The 20,722-nt window shown below is 43.6% G+C and overlaps 1 protein-coding gene across 1 annotated transcript; it reads left to right on the top strand.

The window, feature by feature from the left end:
- Positions 1–2,254: 2,254 nt before the first annotated feature.
- Positions 2,255–2,839, top strand: LOC114881715. Its single transcript, XM_029198560.2, has one exon. The coding sequence runs from the start codon at positions 2,255–2,257 to the stop codon at positions 2,837–2,839; it is 585 nt and encodes a 194-aa protein (XP_029054393.2).
- Positions 2,840–20,722: the final 17,883 nt, after the last annotated feature.

The raw sequence follows: 20,722 nt of genomic DNA, 5'->3' as shown, positions 1-20,722 counted from the left end.
TCGCACGCGCAACGTAACACTGAATTAATGCTGAAAATAAAGAAAAAGAAATCATAATAGTATATATTGATACATTGTACCCAACTACATTAATTTGGAATAAAGAATGTCTTGAAGAAAATAAGGTTTAATATTCCTTTTACCTTAAACATATTTCCTTATATATCCTGCGAGAAAGAAATTGCATCTGTTTGCACAGTACGTTTTTGTTATTTGCCCCAATTTTTTCATTCTACGCTGGAAATTATCTTCAATGTATCTATTCAACTTTTCTACTCCATAATTTTCTGCTTGTAATTTCCGCATGAATGTTTGAATAAATGCTGAAAATAAAGAAGAATCAATCATATTATTATATATTGATACATTTTACTCAACGACATTAATTTGGAATAAAGAATGTATTGAAGAAAGTAAGGTTTAATATTTCTTTTACCTTCAACATCCTTCCAGATATATCTTGTAAGAAAGTAACTGCATTCAATTTCCACATGTTTTTCACTATAACCTATACCTGTCAAACGTTACACATAACCATTTGACCTTAGATATATGGAATCATATACTTTAGCATGCATACGCATACAAATAGCATCGGAATTTAAATCGACAAACAATACCACCATCTGCCGATTTCCAAAGGCAATGATTATAAAACATATGGCGTCCAAATGGCACGAATTCAAATGACACGACGTCCAAACGGCACGGCGTCCAAACGGCACGACGTCCATAAGGAACGCGTCCAATCGGGACCGTCCAATCAGGACGCGTCCAATCGGTCAACGTCCAAGTGGGACACCCCCAGAAATGGCAGGTATGTTGATGACATTTTTGGTGGCGCGGATACCGCAGAACATCTGCAGGACGTTGCAAATCAGCTGACGCAGTTGTGTCAAGCGGGTGGTATCCCACTTGCAAAATGGCACTCCACGAGCAAATCATTGCTAGAAGACCTCGCACCAGAGCAGATCAAGGCAGCAATCTCATTCGACGACTGCGCAACCAAAATTCTCGGAATTAAATGGATTCCACATCAGGACACGCTCAACTTGTCAACCATATCAGCCACGCAGCGCACGCAGTTTACAAAACGCCTCATTCTCTCCGAAGTAGCTCAACTCTTTGATCCACTCGGTTTTGTTGCACCTGTAATTATCAGAGCTAAAATTCTTATTCAAGAGGTTTGGTTACAGGAACTCAGTTGGGACGACACGCACCGTCCACGGGTACCCAAGTTTCGCTTGTCTGCTCGAAAACGCGAGTGACACCAGTCAAACGTCTGACCATCCCGAGATTGGAACTCACCGCAGCGGTGCTACTCTCTAAACTGATACGGCATGTTCACGCTACTTTGAACATGACCGTCTCCCAGACATTTTTGTGGACGGATTCTGAAGTCACGCTTGCATGGATCAAAACGCACCCCTCCAAATGGAAGGATTACGTTCGCAACAGGGTAATCCAGATCCAGGAGATTACGCAGAACTTTCACTGGAGGCATGTACCAGGATCATCGAATCCAGCTGACTGCGCGTCAAGAGGCATGGCGACAGAACAGCTTCAACAGCACTCGCTTTGGTGGACGGGACCACCCTGGATCACGCAAACGCAGAACGCATGGCCCACTTAGACCAGTGTCGACGCAGACGAGCTAGGAGCTCCAGAAGCTCGTGCTGTGGTTTAACTGCACACGTCTAACGCAAACCTTAAAGGAATATTCATGGGATTTGATCTATAAATATTCTTCTTTTCACAGATTACTCAGAATTACATCTCTCTGCCTCAAATTCGTGGACAAGCTGCTAAAATGACAGAACGCTTCGCCCACACACGCTATCTCAGCAGCTGATATGGAAAGGGCCAGAATCTACTGGATTCAGGCCACGCAGTGCACATTCTTTCAAAACGAACTCGCTGCACTCGCCAAAGGAACAACGCTTCCATCGACGCATCCGTTCACGAGGCTCACCGCTTACCTCGACCATCAAGGAATCGCCAGGGTAGGTGGACGCCTCCAACATTCAGAACTCTCGCACGATGGCAAACACCCTGTCATTTTGCCTCGTGATTCACGACTCTCTGCACTTCTCATCGACCACGCACATCTTCAGACCATGCATGGAGGTACGCAATCCACCCTCGCTTTTCTCAGACAACGCTACTGGATTCTCGGTGGACGAGTTCCAGTGAAAACACATATCTTGCGGTGGGTGAAGTGCGCTCGCAGAGGGGGATCCGTGCTTATCAACTGATGGGCCAACTACCTCTTTGTCGGATCACTCCATCGCGCCCGTTCACACACTCTGGTGTGGACTACGCAGGACCGCTCACGCTGAAGACTTGGAAAGGCAGAGGAGCCAAGACGCCGAAAGGGTGGATTGGTGTATTCGTCTGCTTCGCAACATCAGCTGTACACTTGGAAGTTGTCACCGTCTACTCAGCCGACGCGTTCATCGCAGCCTATCGCAGATTCGCAGCAAGGAGAGGAGCTGCAGCCTCTCTCTACTCAGATTGCGGCACCAACTTCCAAGGAGCGGACGCGCAGTTAAAAAAGCAGTTCAGGGACAGCACACGCGAAAATCAAGACATCGCAGCTCTACTCGCCAAGGATGGTACGCAGTGGAACTTCAACCCTTCTGCCGTTCCACACATGGGTGGAGAATGGGAGGCAGTGGTCAAGTCTCTCAAATTCCATCTGAAGAGGACGATTGGAGATGCTTTATTGACGTTCGAGGAATCAATAACATTGCTCGCGCAGATCGAAGCCATCCTCAATTCAAGACCGGTGGAACCACTCAGCGATGATCCAGACGACATATCAGCCCTCTCACCATGACATTTCCTGATCGGATCGCAGATTAACGCAGCGCCAGAGTCCACGCTTCTAGACGTCGCAGTCAACCGGTTATCAAGATGGCAGTTTCTTCAGCAACGCCTCCAACAATTTTGGAAACTCTGGTCCACGCAGTATCTTCAACGACTCCAAGCAATTTCGAAGTGGCATCACCCGTCCAATGAGATCAAGGTAGGCACTCTTGTTCTTATCACTGATGAACGCTTGCCCCCAGGGAAATGGCCCATGGCACGGGTTCTCAAACTCCTGCCAGGCAACGACGGATTGACAAGAGTCGTTGAGCTCAAGACGGCCACCACGACGCTGACAAGGCCCATCGCGAAGCTGGCCCGTCTTCATCAGCCCTCTCAGGACAACTCGGACACGCAGACCACATCATCGACCAGTCGCTGATGGCCGGGGGGAAATGTTGGCGAAATTCCCCAAGTCTACGCAGAACGACGAAGTTGGCAACGAAAGTATTTCGTCGGTGCGTCGTTACCGATAGCGGCAGCACCTCTCGGTCTACGCGGTCCCCTCTCCACACCGGAACCGGCAAGATCGACGCCATCATTGATTTCCGCCTTCTTGATCGAACGCTTAGAGCATACGCACGTGCTTCGCTTGTCCACGCTCAGGCATAGATCAGGTTTCAGTTTCGATTGTTAATACAACAAGTATTTGACCGCGCCTTGTCCACGTAAATATTTGTGACTATTTTGTATAATTGACCGCGCTTCGCCCACGCATTATCATTGTAAGTGTTCGCGCCCACGCAGTGTGATCGTGTCACGTGTTTCTTGTGTTTGTAATTAGCCGCTGTATATATTTGACGTACAATAAACGAACTGTGCTTATTGTCACCTGTGCCTCGTTTTCTCAGTCAACTCAGCCCAGGTGAACACGCAAACATATCGAGATATTTAAAAGTTCCGAAGCCGCACCAACATTATAAAGGCAAATATTTCGGAAACGGTGCGAGCTATGGCAAAATGTTGACAGAGCTTTTTTGTAGGAACTTAAATTTGCTACTATTTATGTTCCATGACATTTTTTGATCAGATGCGTAGTTTTCGAGATATATCGAGCTATTTCAAAGTTCCGAAGCCGAACCAACATTATAAGGATGAAGAAACACTGCGGCCCCTTTCTTTGAGGTAACTCTGCACTATTCTAGGCAGTATTCACTATTCCGAGCTGTAAATGCCACTTCCAGCGCAGCTGTGCAGAAGAAGAACAAGAAGAAGAAGAAATATCTCTGAATATGTGCGTGACGCCCCTTTCCTTGAGGTGAATCTGCAAATATCTCGGTAACGGTGCGAGCTATGGCAAAATGTTAAGAGACCTTTTTTGTAGGAAATTAAATTTCCTACTATTTATGTTCTATATCATTTTTCGATCAGATGCGTAGTTTTCGAGATATATCGAGATATTTAAAAGTTCCGAAGCTCACCAACATTATAAAGGCAAATATCTCGGAAACGGTGCGAACTATGGCAAAATGTAAAGAGACCTTTTTTGTAGAACATTAAGTTTCCTACTACTTATGTTGTATGATATTTTTTCATCAGATGCGTAGTTTTCGGGATATATCGAGATATTTCAAAGTTCCGATGCCGTGCGCTGAATGTCAACGTGAAGAAATTCAAAAAAGCGCGGGTAAATGCCTCGTCATCTAATTAGTGATGCGCATGAATGGATTAACGAGATTCCCTTCTGTCCCTATCTAGGGCCACAATGATACCGTTCAAGGCCTTGCAGACAGCCCCAGCGGTGACATGTGCCAACCCTTTCTCCTTGTGGTGTGGCCCTGGCACCGGTTTACCGGTGGCAAACGGGGCTCTGGCTGTGGACGTGAAGCGCCTGTTGGGATGAGCTGAGACCACGCAGGTAAGCTTGATAAAGTAGAATCGTCCTAGAGCAAAACTCCTTACACGCCGACGCAGAGTTTTGTGTTGGGTCTTCACACCGTGCGATGATTGATTCGCCATGAGCGGGATTGCTCCGGCCCGTCTCCCCTTGTTAAGGAGGTGACGTTGGGTGGTAGGTAATTCAAGCACTATGCGCCATTTAACACCGCCGGTATAAGCGAAAGCTTCGGAACGGCAGAGCGGGTTTCCCAACCCCAGAAGGCTCTTTACTGACAATAACCTGTCCCTGTCTACTTTGTAGCGAAACCACTGCCAAGAGAACGGGCTTGGAAAGATTAGCGTGGAAAGAAGATCCTGTTGAGCTTAACTCTAGTCTGGCATTAAAAGGAGACATGAGAGGTGTAGCATAAGTGGGAGATTTTATATCGCCCGTGAAATACCACTACTTTCATAGTTTCTTTACTTTCTCGGTTAGGTGGAGTGCATGCACCGTGGTTTCGGCCCGGTTGTCACGGAATTCTAGAACCAAGCGTACAAGAGTGGTGTGAGGCCTTGCGCCGATCGCCGATAATACTCCGGCGTGATCCGATTCGAGGACACTGCCAGGCCGGGAGTTTGACTAGGGCGGTACATCTGTCAGAGTATAACGCAGGTGTCCTAAGGCCAGCTCAGCGAGGACAGAAACCTCGTGTAGAGCAAAAGGGCAAAAGCTGGCTTGATCTCGATGTTCAGTACGCATAGAGACTGCGAAAGCACGGCCTATCGATCTTTTTGGCTTGAAGAGTTTTCAGCAAGAGGTGTCAGAAAAGTTACCACAGGGATAACTCACTTGTGGCGGCCAAGCGCTCATAGCGACGTCGCTTTTTGATCCTTCGATGTCGGCTCTTCCTATCTTTGCGAAACAGAATTCGCCAAGCGTCGGATTGTTCTCCCGCCAACAGGGAACGTGAGCTAGGTTTAGACCGTCGTGAGATACGTTAGTTTTACCCTACTGATGACTAGTCGTTGCGATAGTAATCCTGCTCAGTACGAGAGGAACCGCAGGTTCGGATATTTGGTTCACGCACTCGGTCGAGCGGCCGGTTGAACCGAATGCCTCTAAGGCCGTATCCTTTCTAGACAAAGGTGGCAACGATATTTCTAGGAGTCTCGTGTGGGTCGAAAGGCTCAAAACGATGTGTCACTACTAGGTGGCCGGTCCTCGTGACCGGTCATCGCACGGGCCTCAGTTTGCCGTACGGGCGTCATCGGATTCGTCGTCGGGATCTCGCCGAACGACGGCCGTGGCGCTCTAACGGTCGATCATGGGCACTCCAAGTTCGACGTCGAGACTCGGAATCGTCTGTAGACGACTTAGGTACCTGGCGGGGTGTTGTACTCGGTAGAGCAGTTACCACACTGCGATCTGTTGAGACTGAGCCCTATGCTTGGGGATTCGTTTTATCGGTTAGACGAGACTCCAGTAGTAACATACGCACCGAGAGGAACGAGTGCGTATACGGAATACGGAAAGAAAGAGATTTTAGAAAGAAAGAGAATAATAGTAGAGATTTATATATTATAAATCACATATACACGGAATCTCGAAGAAATTGTGAAATTGGTGAAGGTTGGATGTTATATTTCCGGCTTTCTGGCATTGCTCATTATTTTTTTTTTTAATCGAAAAGCAATCGCGGTTGGAACGTTGAAAAATTTCGATGCGTCGACAAAGTTGGTACTTTTCGCTAAAATCCTCGTCCTATGATATATTTCGATCAAGATCTACATTGATCGTCATGAAAATGTTTTTATCCGACTTCGAAAAGGAGGAGGATACTCAATTCGATGTGTATATATATACTTTTTTTATGTATGTTCACCGATTACGCCTAGACGGATGGACCAGTCGGAACGAAACCTTTTGCATCTGGTAGAGTATGTCTCCCGATTGGTCCTGCAAAAAAAATTTTGTATTTCTTCATTCCTAACGACTTTTATCGCAAAATACGTAATACTTCATTTATATCTTCCGGCGTTTATGCTGCAGGGAATGTACCGATAGCGATGAAACCTTTCACATTTAGTAGGAGGTATATCCGTGATGATCCCACTTGCAAAAATTTATGAAATCTGTTGTTTATTAACAACTTAAATTCGGTCAATTTTTTTCGGTTTATGGTTATTAGCTAAGGAACAAAAATACAAAATCACCGTACACTATCCTACAAATACTACTGGTTCCACTAAAAAGTGTGAAATAAAATAATTTGTAACAAAAAAACGTCCGACTTCGAAATGCACTAAAAAGTGTAAAATAATTTCTATTTCATTTATACCAATACTAGCATCCCCGTTGCGGCTTCGCCCGCTCTCATAAATAGAAAATTCGAGAATTTGAAGTAATAATTGTTGTATTATTTTTTGGTGATCAATCTCTAGTATTTCAGAAAAGTAGGTATTGCTGCCTGCAGAAAAAGTAGAAAAGTGGCGATCCCATATTACATAACGCGTGCGTTGTCACGATCGCACACGGATAGGCAGAATTCAATGCGATAGTTTCCACTGTTTTTCGAAAATATCTCAAAAACTAAGGTCGAACGGCGGTTATATGTATAGGAAAAAGTTGTTCAAAATGACGATTTCTACACCATATTTAAAAATCATCGAAATCGGAAGTACGGTTCGTAATCAAAATAATTACCTTCACCCCTAAATTTAGATTTGCGCCTTTAAAAGTTGATTAGAACAAAATCTTGAATTATGTTTTTAATCATTTGTATGGCTGACCTTCGTAAGCAAAAACCAAGTCGATATCTCATCGGGCCTAAGAGATATTGAAGAAATCTGTGTAAATAGATTTTAACCCTTTTTACACACTTAAGGGTCGAATTTCTAAAAATCCCTTCTTAGTGGGTGCTTACGTCATGACAGGAATACACTACCCGAATTTCATGTTTCTAGGTTCAGGGGTTTGGGCTGGGCGTTGATGAATCAGGACATTTGTCTTTATATATATAGATTCCATAGCTATTAATAATATCTACTTAATCGTTAAATAGGATACGAAATACATTTCAAAGTTTTCGGAGTCGGCGCAAAATTAAAAATATCCGAACAAACGATGCTGCCAATAACGATTAGATTGCGGTATGGCAAACTTGGTAATTAATAAGTCGTAAGATAAAAATTATAGGTCTCGCTGAAAACATTTGTAATTGTAACGATTGTATGAGAAATTGGCAGCACTCCTGATGTACATGCACTATACTGCAGTTCACAAGAGACCATACTTAACTCGCGCAGCTCACTAGGTCTAGAGAGATTTTTCATAACGTGTGTTATTCCCCTGTACAGCTTGCTTCTTATTATACTTTGCGATCATATAAATGGTGGGCAGAAATATATGACGTACGATGACTGATAACCGGTGATGATATTGTAAAGTTTCACGATACAATGAGGTTCCTATTATTTGTCGTAAAAAAAAATGATGTGAATGCAAAGTAAGAAGCAAGCTGTAAAGGGGAATCACACGCACTATTAAAAATCTCCCTAGACTTCAGTAGGTCACTAGCTGCGCGAGTTAAGTGCGGTCACTCGTGAACTGCACTATAGTTAATTCGCAACGGGTTTGTTGATTCTCGTTGAATATTGTTTACTTGAAATTATCAAATGGGTGATTTATCATAGGTTGCCGACGGCAGAGTTAGGATCTTCCTAGTAGAGGAAAAGTTTTTAATTTTGCGCCGCCTCCGAAAACTTTGAAATATATTTGGTATCCTATTTAACGATTAAGTAGATATTATTAATAGCTATGGAATATTGGTATAAATGAAATAGAAATTATTTTACACTTTTTAGTGCATTTCGAAGTCGGATGTTTTTTTGTTAAAAATTATTTTATCTACAAAAAAGGTCTCTTAACATTTTGCCATAGTTCGCACCGTTTCCGAGATATTTGCCTTTATAATGTGGGTACGGCTTCGGAACTTTGAAATATCTCGATATATCTTGAAAACTACGCATCTGATCAAGAAATGTCATAGAACATAAATAATAGGAAACTTAATTTCCTGCAAAAAAGGTCTCTTAACATTTTGCCATAACTCCCACCGTTTCCGAGATATTTACCTTTATAATGTGGTGCGGCTATAAATATCCCGAAGTCGCCAACCGTTCACCTCGCCCAGGCCCGGCACGTCAACCAGACCCGCTTCCCGACCAAGCCCGACACGCCCCGCTCCTCAGAGCCAATCCTTATTCCGAAGTTACAGGTCCAATTTGTCGACTTCCCTTACCTACATTACTCTATCAACTAGAGGCTCTTCACCTTGGAGACCTGCTGCGGATATGGGTACGAACCGGCGCGACACCTCCACGTGGCCCTCTCCTGGATTTTCAAGGTCCGAGGGGAAGATACAGACACCGCCGCAACTGCGGTGCTCTTCGCGTTCCAAACCCTAGCTCCCTGCTAGAGGTTTCCAGGGAACTCGAACGCTTATACAGAAAAGAAAACTCTTCCCAGATCTCCCGACGGCGTCTGTAGGTGATTCTGGGTTATCCCGACGAACACTCTTACGAGGGCCCGAATGGTATGCGGTTCCGCTGCCGGGTTCCGGAATAGGAACCGGATTCCCTTTCGCCCAATGGGTGTGCATCTCTGCAACTATTGTTATTAATTCGATTTAGCCATATTTAACAGTTTTGTGCTGTTGCTATTAATCTGAGAGCTTTAGGGCACCTCATTTACATAGGATTTCTCTTAGGGCTTAGGATCGACTGACTCGCGTGCAACGGCTGTTCACACGAAACCATTCTCCACGTCAGTCCTCCAGGGCCTCGCTGGAGTATTTGCTACTACCACTAAGATCTGCACCGACCGCGGCTTCAGGCAGGCTCACGCCCAGACCCTTCCGCGCACACCGACGCGACCCTCCTACTCGTCAGGGCTTCATGAAGGACCAAATTTTGTCCAGCCCCACTTGCCACTGACGGCGGAATATAGGCGCGACGCTTCAGCGCCATCCATTTTCAGGGCTAGTTGCTTCGGCAGGTGAGTTGTTACACACTACTTAGCGGATTCCGACTTCCATGGCCACCGTCCTGCAGTTTTAAGCAACCAACGCCTTTCATGGTATCCCACAAGCGTCGACTTAGGCGCCTTAACTCTGCGTTTGGTTCATTCCACAGCGCCAGTTCTGCTTACCAAAATTGGCCTACTTGGCGCTCTGATCCAATAATAAAATCTCCTGGCTTGATTTGATGCAAGCAAGCCAGAGATCTCACCCATTTAAAATTTGAGAATAGGGTGAGGTCGTTTCGGCACCAAGGCCTCTAATCATTCGCTTCACCAGATGAGACTCACAATAACGTTTCGAGCGAGTGCCAACTATCCTGAGGGAAACTTCGGTGGGAACCAGCTACTGGGTGGTCCGATTAGTCTTTCGACCCTATACCCAGTTCCGACGATCGATTTGCACGTCAGAATCGCTACGTACCTCCATCAGTATTTCCGCTGACTTCGTCCTGGCCACGCACAGTTCACCATCTTTCGGGTCCCAGAACGTGTACGCTCTAGGTACGCCTCTTCTCGCAATGGGAACGAAATGCCCCGGGAGTGCGAGGCCTAATCGTAACGGGGCCCATCCTCCTTAGGTCGACGCAAAGGAAGACATTCACTTTCATTTCGCCTTTAGGTTTATTTATATCCCAATGACTCGCGCACATGTTAGACTCCTTGGTCCGTGTTTCAAGACGGGTCCTGATAGTACCCAAAGCAATAGCGTCGCCGACCGGTAATTCAAAGCTTGGTCAGTCCAAGGATTCCTCCTGCTAACTGCTGGCCAGGCCCGGGGACGGCGCATAGTCCGTACATCCGGGTATTATAACTGGACCTAGCTTGCGGCGGTCCTGACGCACACACATTCGAAAATGGGTTGGTTGCGGCCCGATGCCGTCTGAGTGCCGTCGCGCAGTCGGCCAGGCAACCGAGGGTCTGTCACGAACGCCGTTAAGGCGACGGACAGGCTCCGCCTCGGACTGTGGACCGACACGCAACGGGTCGCGACGTTCTACTAGGGGAGAAGTGCACGACTACCTCGCAGGAACGTTCGACGAAGGTGGTGTGCCCTCGCTAATGGAACCCGAGGGTCCATCCGGGGCATCGCGCACCAACGGGAGCCAGCGTGGTTGACGATGAATCCCCCCATTCGATCTTTTAGGTTTCTCAGGTTTACCCCTGAACGGTTTCACGTACTCTTGAACTCTCTCTTCAAAGTTCTTTTCAACTTTCCCTCACGGTACTTGTTCGCTATCGGTCTCGTGGTCGTATTTAGCCTTAGATGGCTGCACTTAGGGCTGCACTCTCAAGCAACCCGACTCTAAGGAGAGATCCTCCCGAAACGCGTACCGGTCACTACGGGCCTGGCACCCTCTATGGGTAAATGGCTCCATTCAAGATGGACTTGGACGCAATTCGATGTCTCGGGATAAACGGATCCTCCTGAACACTACATTTCCCAGCGGCGGTACCGCGGGATTCAGTACTGGACTCATTCCTGTTCGCTCGCCGCTACTAAGGAAATCCTAGTTAGTTTCTTTTCCTCCGCTTAATAATATGCTTAAATTCAGCGGGTAATCTCGCCTACTCTGAGGTCGTCAATTTCTTTGGTTTCATCGAAAGGTGAATGATGCTCGATGCAAAAAAAATAAAAAAATAAACAAAAAGAAGCAAAAAAGCAAACACGTAGAGAATCTGTGCGGAATCAACCTTTCGCATATTCAATTTTTGTTCTCTCTCTCTCGTTTCAAAATGTTTGTATTATTCATCGTTCGATGAAACGAGCACAAGAGGGAAAAAAATTGAGACACGACGTTCCCATTATTTTCGTGTTACTTCCTTTTTGCTTCAAACATTTTGTGGACTGCAGCTTCGTCGTATTGCTTTTATCAATTTTTAACAATTTCAAAGTGAAGACAACTCGCAAGACGATCCATTTTGTCCCGGTTCAATTTTAACGTCCGTCCGTATTATTTTGTGTTCCACAGGAGATTTCGAATAGGTTTCTTTTTCTTTATTTATCATCCCTTCTTTTCGAGCGCAACGGAAGCAAGAGGAAAAGGAAGAGCGAGAGAGAACATTTCGCGTATATTTCATTTAGCAATTTTAACCAACACACGATGTAACTTGTTTAGCGAAGCTAAACGCACAGACAGACAAAAGAAAGGAATAGCATTGCGCGTCAAACAGCGACGACCCATCTGAAGCGATCTTTTATTTATACACCATTTGTAAACAGAGAGATATATAAAGCGCGGGGATTCATTCGAAACCCTGGGGCTATTCGAGCTTGCATTTCAGCAAATTATCATCTCAAACATTTCACTCGTTTGCTTTTTCTAAATTTATAGGAGAGCTTCTTTCGTTTATTTTTTCACACACCTTTCGGAAATATCGTTTCTGGCAACGTCGGGAGCGTAGATTTCTACGAGTGAACAATCGCGTAGATCCGATAACTCCAGCAGGATGGAGAATCTTTATATATTATCTTCCGAGAACTCGGTGCTTTCACGGGCGGTCGTTTATAAATTTTAACGAACGACTCGCGCGCCGTGACGCACTTGCGCTAGTTCGAAGAGATATTTCGAAGTTTGTTTCTCTCCTTTAACGGCCTGCATTTAGTGTATCTGTTGCGATTTTCGTCACATCGTTTCCAAGACAAACGCCGACGAACTGCCCAACTATCGCTCGTACGTTGCGACTCTTTTTTTTATTTATCGTTCATTAATTCTTTCAATTTCGTTCGATAATCCCGCTCCGAAACGTTCTACTCTCGTTGAACGACGGCGGAATGTTTAAAAAGCAATGAATTACTCTTTTTCGAGAAGAAAACACAAGCAATCTTTTGTTAAGAAAACGACACTCAGCCAGGCGTGGTCCAGGAATTGTATCCGTGGACCGCAATGTGCGTTCGAAATGTCGATGTTCATGTGTCCTGCAGTTCACACGTTGTTCGAGTTCGAGTTCGAGTTTGTACAAAGGTTTCGAGATTGTGATCGAGTACCGGTTCAGTTCGTAAGGATTGGCGGTGAGACGGAAAATTTGAGAAATGATGCACAAGAGATTGCACAAGACACAATGTATTTACAACAATGATGATTATATACACTATGTACAGGTTTGTTCGTTGAACGATGTGATAATACAGAGCGTGAGCTTGAGATACAATTCGTACGCGTCGCGTTGAATCGAGTTTGAGCTCGAGATGTGTTAGAACCACGTGTTGCGTCGACACGTGGTCAGAATTAATATAATTCTGTGTATTTAGGTGAGTGTACAATCACCGTGAATAAATTTCGAGATTAATTGCACTTGAGATCGAGATAAAAATTCTAAAATTCCAAATTACTATGTCGCACGTGTTAGCTTCTACTAGAAACAGAACGATAATGGCCAATCAACCCGCTTCGTCGCAGCGAGAACCGTTGGCTTTCTTCTCGCTGACGTGACGCGTGCTGATTGGTCGGCCTGACCGGCATCCAAGGTGGCTGCCGGTCGCGCTGCAGAATGCTGCCGCGGTCCGCGTGAAGGCGGCAGAAATTAGATTTTTGAACACACGTTGACGCGCAATTAGCTGCGTTCTTCATCGACCCACGAGCCAGGTGATCCATCGTTCAGGGTAATCGTAAAATTCTGTATTTCAAACTCTTTAGATCTTTAGAGTGTTATTTTCATTATTAACACACATCACATTCGATACCCACATCACTCTACCACCCGGCGCGTGCAGGAGAGCGAATTCGGGCGTCGCCAACGTACTTGTTTGTTCGATCGTTGACGACACGATCGCGTCCAAAGACGGAAACCGTCGGAGAAACGCCCAGTGGCACGCTCCTCTTGACGGTCGGGCGTAAAGTACATTTACAAACCTTGAAAACTACGAACGCACACAAGGAATTCGGGCGCGCGTCCTGTCGCTGAATCGTGCGCATTGCGAGATTCGAACAGACACACGGCCGGCGACGATCGGTCTAACACATAGTTTTTCAAAGACTCGCTATCGTCGCTTCGCAGCCGGTCCGTAAACAACACACATCGATCAGGCGGACGCACGAATCTTACCACGGTGCGTGTTTCGTAGATTCCGGGTTACCCGCAAGTACCTCTCTCTCTCTATTTCGAAAGAGGAATGTCGATCCGTCCTTTTCGGACAATGGAGAAATCTTTTTATCGCAACACGGATGGCAAAGAAACACCCAAAGCGTAGGAGTGTGGGGACGAGAGCGACGAAAAGAACGTCGCAAAAACAAAGTTTCGACGGTTGCTCGTTCTAAGACATCGTAAAACTCTCTCAGTTTTAACCACTCCTAGACGCTTCGTAAACTTTTAACAATTCTTCGCCTCCGCGAGTTTCATTTCGAATAGAGCGAACGCAACACGGACCAAAAAAATTCCGGTGATGCGAGATCCATTATTGCATGCACAGAGTATTCAGGCGGAGGTAGCCTGCTTTGAGCACTCTAATTTGTTCAAAATAAACGTACCGGCCCACCTCGACACTCAGTGAAAAGCACCGCGATGGGATATTAGTTGGACCGCCCGCGAGGAGCTAAGCCCACCAGTAGGACGTACCACATAATGCCAGTTAAACACCGCGAGCAGTGAACCGACACTGTGACACACAGATTCAACTACGAGCTTTTTAACCGCAACAACTTTAATATACCCTATTGGAGCTGGAACTACCGCGGCTGCTGGCACCAGACTTGCCCTCCAATGGATCCTCGTTAAAGGATTTAAAGTGTACTCATTCCGATTACGGGACCTCGGATGAGTCCTGTATCGTTATTTTTCGTCACTACCTTCCCGTGCCGGGAGTGGGTAATTTGCGCGCCTGCTGCCTTCCTTGGATGTGGTAGCCGTTTCTCAAGCTCCCTCTCCGGAATCGAACCCTGATTCCCCGTTACCCGTTACAACCATGGTAGGCGTAGAACCTACCATCGACAGTTGATAAGGCAGACACTTGAAAGATCCGTCGTCGGTGCTAGAAGACCATACGATCAGCACAAAGTTATTCAGAGTCATCAAAGCCGACGATGGACGAACGGACAAGCCGTCCGCCACCGATTGGTTTTGATCTAATAAAATCATTCCTCCCATCTCTGGGTGGAATTCTGGTTTGCATGTATTAGCTCTAGAATTACCACAGTTATCCAAGTAATGTGTTGTACGATCTAAGAAACCAAAACTGATTTAATGAGCCATTCGCGGTTTCACCTTAATTCGGTATGTACTTAGACATGCATGTCTTAATCTTTGAGACAAGCATATGACTACTGGCAGGATCAACCAGGTAGCTTAGTTATTATTGTAAATTTAAATTTTCGTCGACGGCTCCTCCCCAAAAGACCGATCGACGTTAAGACATTTCTCTTTTGATACACACATTTCATAAATTTTTGACCTCTTAAGGAGGCAAAATATTCTCCTCCGCTCATCTTTCTCTCATAAAGCACGAAAATCACTTTCACGCCGTGCATCCATCGTGCAAGCACGTAAATCACACACGCTGGGCAATATAATAAAAGATAGCGCGGACAGTGGCATGCTATACAAATCGAGAAAGTGCGTACAGTGATCGTGCTGATCATTTTGCCACCAAATTTTATAATCTTTATAAGAGAGGGCCCACCAACCTCGTCTCTGTACTTTATACATTTCTCCTCCATCTCCACACACCTTTTTAAACATTAACGGAGAGAGTTCCGCGGACTTGCTTTAAATATATATATTATATATGTTGGAATCTCTCTCCTTTAGAAGTTTCACCAGCATTACTTCTTTTCTTTTTACTCATGTACAGAGAGAGTGACTTGTTATAAATTAATCTCTCTCCATACTTATTCTCCTCTCTGAACGTATCAGAGAGGATTTTATTTCTGACACCTTTTGATTTTTCTTAAACTCTGGACGTAATTTTATTCATAATGCAGAGGACGTAATGTGTATTTTACACTTTCAATATTTCTAAACAGTCTCCCTTCTAAAAGTGATAGAACGAATTTTCGTCTAACACTACTTTCTTGATTCCCAAATTTTATACAATTGTTACGTTGCGCGTGAGACGGTGCAACGTAAAAGGGTAATATAAAAAAAGAAAGAAGTAGTTTAGTTAGAACGAATTTCAATTTGATAGTTGAAATACAATTCCCTACTCTATCTCCCCTATTCTGAACGCGATGGTTGGTATCGCTGCCACCAGTCTTGAGCGGGTTAACGCTCTCGACAATTAAAAGACGAAAGACAAGTTTTAAGATGTTAAAATTAGAATTTAGCTAATTAGTCCTTCGTTGGGTTCGTTCAACGCTTTAGGTCCCGTACGGGTCCCTCCTTGAATCTGTATATGACGGTAGGCGTGTATAACTGAAAATTGTGAGGTGTGTTTGAAATGAAATTTTGAAACTGTTTAACTGGTGAAACTGGTTTAATTATGAATGAAAGTCAAGAAAACTACAAAACATGAAATGCCAAAAATTGAAATCTAATTAATTTTGAAAAACTCGTAATTGAAAATACCAGTTCACGCGTATTGGTTAACAAGGGTAAAGATGCTTAACGTACTTTAACAAAAATATATATTAATATGCAAACGCTCTGATATCACACTTGAAACTTTACTAATTATATAACGGTCGCGGGAAATGACTGTTGCTATCTCGTTTTCCTTCGAATTAACGTGAATTCGGTGTGTTTTTGCCGTGAGTGTACACCCCAGCCGGAGATACTCTCGGCACCCTCGAAAGGGCTAGACTAAGGTGTCCCTTTTATATGATGGAAAAATAGAAAACGAAATCGCAACACAATAATAGTCGAAAATATTACTCGATACCTCGTATGATGGAACGATCTGACCGGAGAAATTCTCGGAACCCCGAAGGGCTGGACCAGATCGCCCGTTTTGCCAATAAATAGACGTCGTGTTCAAAAATGTGATCAGATCGACTTACCGAAACGCTGTTTAATATAATACAAGATAAACTCGCTTGTTGATTTCTATGTATTCGCTTATTGATCTGGAACACCAAAGAACGGTAAATTTTCGATCACTGCACTTATCGCGGCGGAAAACGATTATTCGGACGACTACGTCGAAGAGAGACAACGAGTACAAAAACGAAAAGGTATAAATATTAAATTACGCGGAGTGAAGTTAATACGATGACTACGCGAGCAAACGATTTAAAATAAGAAAGAAAAGATAGAAATTTAGGTAGGAAGAAGATTTTACGTGCGCGTCTATGAGTCTTTATTCAGAATTCCGATTATCTTAACCCGCACGGCACTCTGCCTCGTTACGCGGAGGGCTTTACCGCAGGGAAAATATCGCGAACTTCCGAATAACTCTGTCTCTCGGACACACGGGCTCCCGATCACGTACCTCGACGATTGATCGATCAAGAGTGCCAAATTTTGCGCGAGATCGACGGTCGAAGGGCCCGTCGCGCGATCATCGTCCTTGTAGGGGACGGTTTGACGAATCGTGGCACGTGCTCGGTACTGTCGCGTGCCCGGTGATTGGCTAAGACGCGCGAGCTAGACGAAGATCCTTCATCCCCTTTCTTTGGTGTTCCTTTTTCTTTCTACTTCGTCGCCATGATAGTTTCAACGGTTTCCTAGAAACTACGCAGTATTTCCTTTATATGTATAACTTCTAAATGTGGCTATTGATCTTGTCGATTATTAAATGATGAACTATTATTATTAAATGATACTATTGACTTGATCGGAATACAAAAATGAGTTTGAAATTGACGATGATATATATAAGTTAATAGATGAAGCCGTTATCCGTATATTTTCTCTTAACAGGATCAAAATTATTTACTTTCCTGATTTATAACAAGATCTTATCAGCGTAAAAGCGGACGATGCATTTACGATAATTACAATGCCGATTATGCATTCATTTACAATCTATTCGCATAATTATTTCGGTGGATTCGGCATTTCGTTATCGATGAATTTAGGCATTCCTTCGAGAACGTTCCTTTGTTCAAAATTTGCCGTTGTCGCTAGTGTAACATCCAGCAGGAAGAAGAATAAACAGGAAGAATTTAATAATTAGTATTTATTAATATATTTATTCATTTTTTTTCCGTTTTTATAATTAAATTTGTAACAGTTCATATTTTTTATTTTTATTGTACTATATTGATTTAAATAATTATATTCATACTTAATAACTAAAAGGAATCTTATATTTATTAATATTTACATTTAACAAAAATTTTATATACTTCAATATACGTCGATAATTCTACCGCGTCGATACAAGATCGACACAGCGCGCGAAATAAATAGATAGAGACAGCAATAGCGAATAGAAAGAGATAGAAACAAGCGCGGTATAGAAAGAGACAGAAACAGTGCGGAGACAGAGATAGCGATACGCGCGGAGACACGTACGCGCAGGTCAAAGTCCAACCACTCCCGGTATCAAAAGTACAGGTAGAAAAAACTGCTACGTCAGCAGTTCTCCGGTATAAATACGAGCGTGCCGCGCAAAGACTTTTCACTTCGATTCTGATCGTAGTCCGACACGGGTCTATGGTACGATTTATGTAGAATTCAGTAACCTTAGATTCTTTTGTCGGCAAGGTGGCAAAGGTTCCGCGTCAGACCCGGAGCGCTCAACTATCGGTTCGCAGCGGTTCTCTTACGTGTCAGGTTCGCACCCAAGCTTAACGAGCGAGCGAAAGCCGAAGCTCCTTGGATGCGGCCTATTTAGTACACTGGCTCTAGAGCGACGATACCGTCCTGCAGTGTTCGCTACCAAGCTTAACGAGCGAGCGAAAGCCGAAGCTCCTTGGATGCGGCCTGTTCAGTGACGGCTAAGTTGCCCAGAAACCGAACTGCGGCCGAACGAGCTAGCTCCTACAGCGTCAGAACGGATCTTAGCCAATTTCCCGACAAACGATCAATTTATTAAATTCATTAAATTATATTAAATTAAATTATATTATAAATTCAAATTATAGACTTAAAGTTTTATAATTGTATCTAGAACCGCGTTACTAATCAACTTATTTTCCTCTGTATTTTTATTTTAGGTTGAATTATTTTTGTAACTAATAATCTAATTTTCTTTTATTGTATTCCAATTTTAGCACAAACACGATTGTTATTTTCTATGTATTTTTCAATCCAGGGCGTACTCATTGTACCTTACTAATACTATTATTTTCTTTTTGTATTTCAAAACAGGGCGCAACATTTGTTATTTAACTACATTAATTCAATTCATTATTTAAATTCAATAATTAATTACATCAATTCATTCATTATTTAATTACATTCAATAATATTTTTTATATTACTTACCTTTTTATTATTATCATATTATAACCAAACACAAAACGAACAACATAATATTTTTTGAATAAACACACACTTATTTTAAGAAAGGAATTAACGTTGGATTTTACTCCTTTACCGCGTGCCACCCGAACCTATAATCCCTTCCTTTATTATTATATTATATAAAAATACGGGTCGCCTTCTCTTAGGGAACCGCTCTCCCTACGCGTCGGTGCAGTAGCGTGCCCGCGAATAATTCCGGGACGTTACACTAGGCAGTTCTTGGAATTTCGGATATAATAGTGTTTATTGCTTTAAACGGCCTTTGATTTTCGAACGGCGGTCGAACGTTCGCGACGTTAGACTTTATAAGGGTTCTCATTCATCTTAGTTTTATCGTTCAAATTCATATTCATCCATCCATTCTTTTCACACTATCATTCGATCAGGTAATAATGATCCTGGTTGGCCCGGCTAACGCTTTGTGCAAATGAGAGAGAAAGAGTTTTCTTAACAAAGAAGTTATTACGGTTTTCCCGTTTCTACGCAGTTTCCAAGGAAAATTCCCGGAATGCGAAGCACTGGCTAACTGCGTAGCGCTGGTGTTATGCTAACGGCTCTCTCTCTCTCTCGAGCTGAACCCGAGTTTTTGTGCGTGGTATTGAACTGTATTGTATTACTATGGTTGGCGACGATAGTTTCAAGGAGGGTCACGTAAACTATTGTAAAGAAGGAAACAGAAATGACCTTTCCTCATGTACCTCGCATGAGAAATTCTCGGAACCCAAGGGCTTGACAAGATACACGATTCCAGGGTAGAGTAGAATAAAGAAGAGAAAGCGATAGAAGAAGTCAAAAATAGAAAGGAATTAAACTCAAACTCTTCCTTGTACATCCCTGCATGAGAAATCCTCGGAACCTCGAAAGGCTTGACAAGAATGTACAAGGTCGAGGAGGAATGAAAAGATTGGCGGAATAGTGAAACATCCACCTCACGACCCTCACATGAGAAATTCTCGGAACCCCAAAGGGCTTGATAAGGGACGCAAGGCGGATAAATTTCAAATTTTCCGCCGGGGCGTAACACAATCTTAGTCTTTTTTAGTTCGAACCAATTTTGGATACAGACAGTTGATGCTGTTACGTCGCGAGCGTGGTACGGCGCGCGACGTACAAAATATAAAAGGAAAAAAAAAGTTAAATTGGTTCTTAATTTATATTATTATTTCCTTTTACTTTTGGGTGATTAAGACACGGTTGAGAATGGTATTATCGCTGCCACCAGTCCCAATCGCGCTCGACGATGTTGGGTCGTTAACGATTGGAACAATTTAAAAGAATCGAAGATTTAATAAGATTCTGAATTTATTAATTGAGTTCGTCAATGCTCTGGTCTCGTACGGGCCTCTCGTGCGAAGTTGTGCGAAGATGGTAAGCGTGAATGTTTAGGAAGGAAGTGTGTTAGACTAAAAATGAATGTGAAACTAGTTATGTGTAACAAAAAGAAATATAATTTCAAAAAAAAAAGCATAACAATAAATGAATTAGTTTACATGGAGTTCGAGCTGTTGGAAATACAGAAAAATGAAATTTAGATATATATTAACAAAATAAGTGAAATTAGGTAATATTGAAATTTATTGAATCGTAAGACAGAATTTCAAGATGATTCGAGCG

This window comes from Osmia bicornis, unplaced genomic scaffold (genome assembly GCF_907164935.1).
Source record: "Osmia bicornis bicornis unplaced genomic scaffold, iOsmBic2.1, whole genome shotgun sequence".
NCBI classification, from domain to species: domain Eukaryota; kingdom Metazoa; phylum Arthropoda; class Insecta; order Hymenoptera; family Megachilidae; genus Osmia; species Osmia bicornis.
The sequence above is the reverse complement of the archived record's forward strand: the minus strand, read 5'-3'. Positions and strand labels throughout refer to the sequence as shown.

Coding starts and splice junctions, on each gene's coding strand:
- LOC114881715 (XM_029198560.2), top strand. CDS start 2,255: ATGGGCCAACTACCTCTTTGTCGGATCACTCCATCGCGCCCGTTCACA.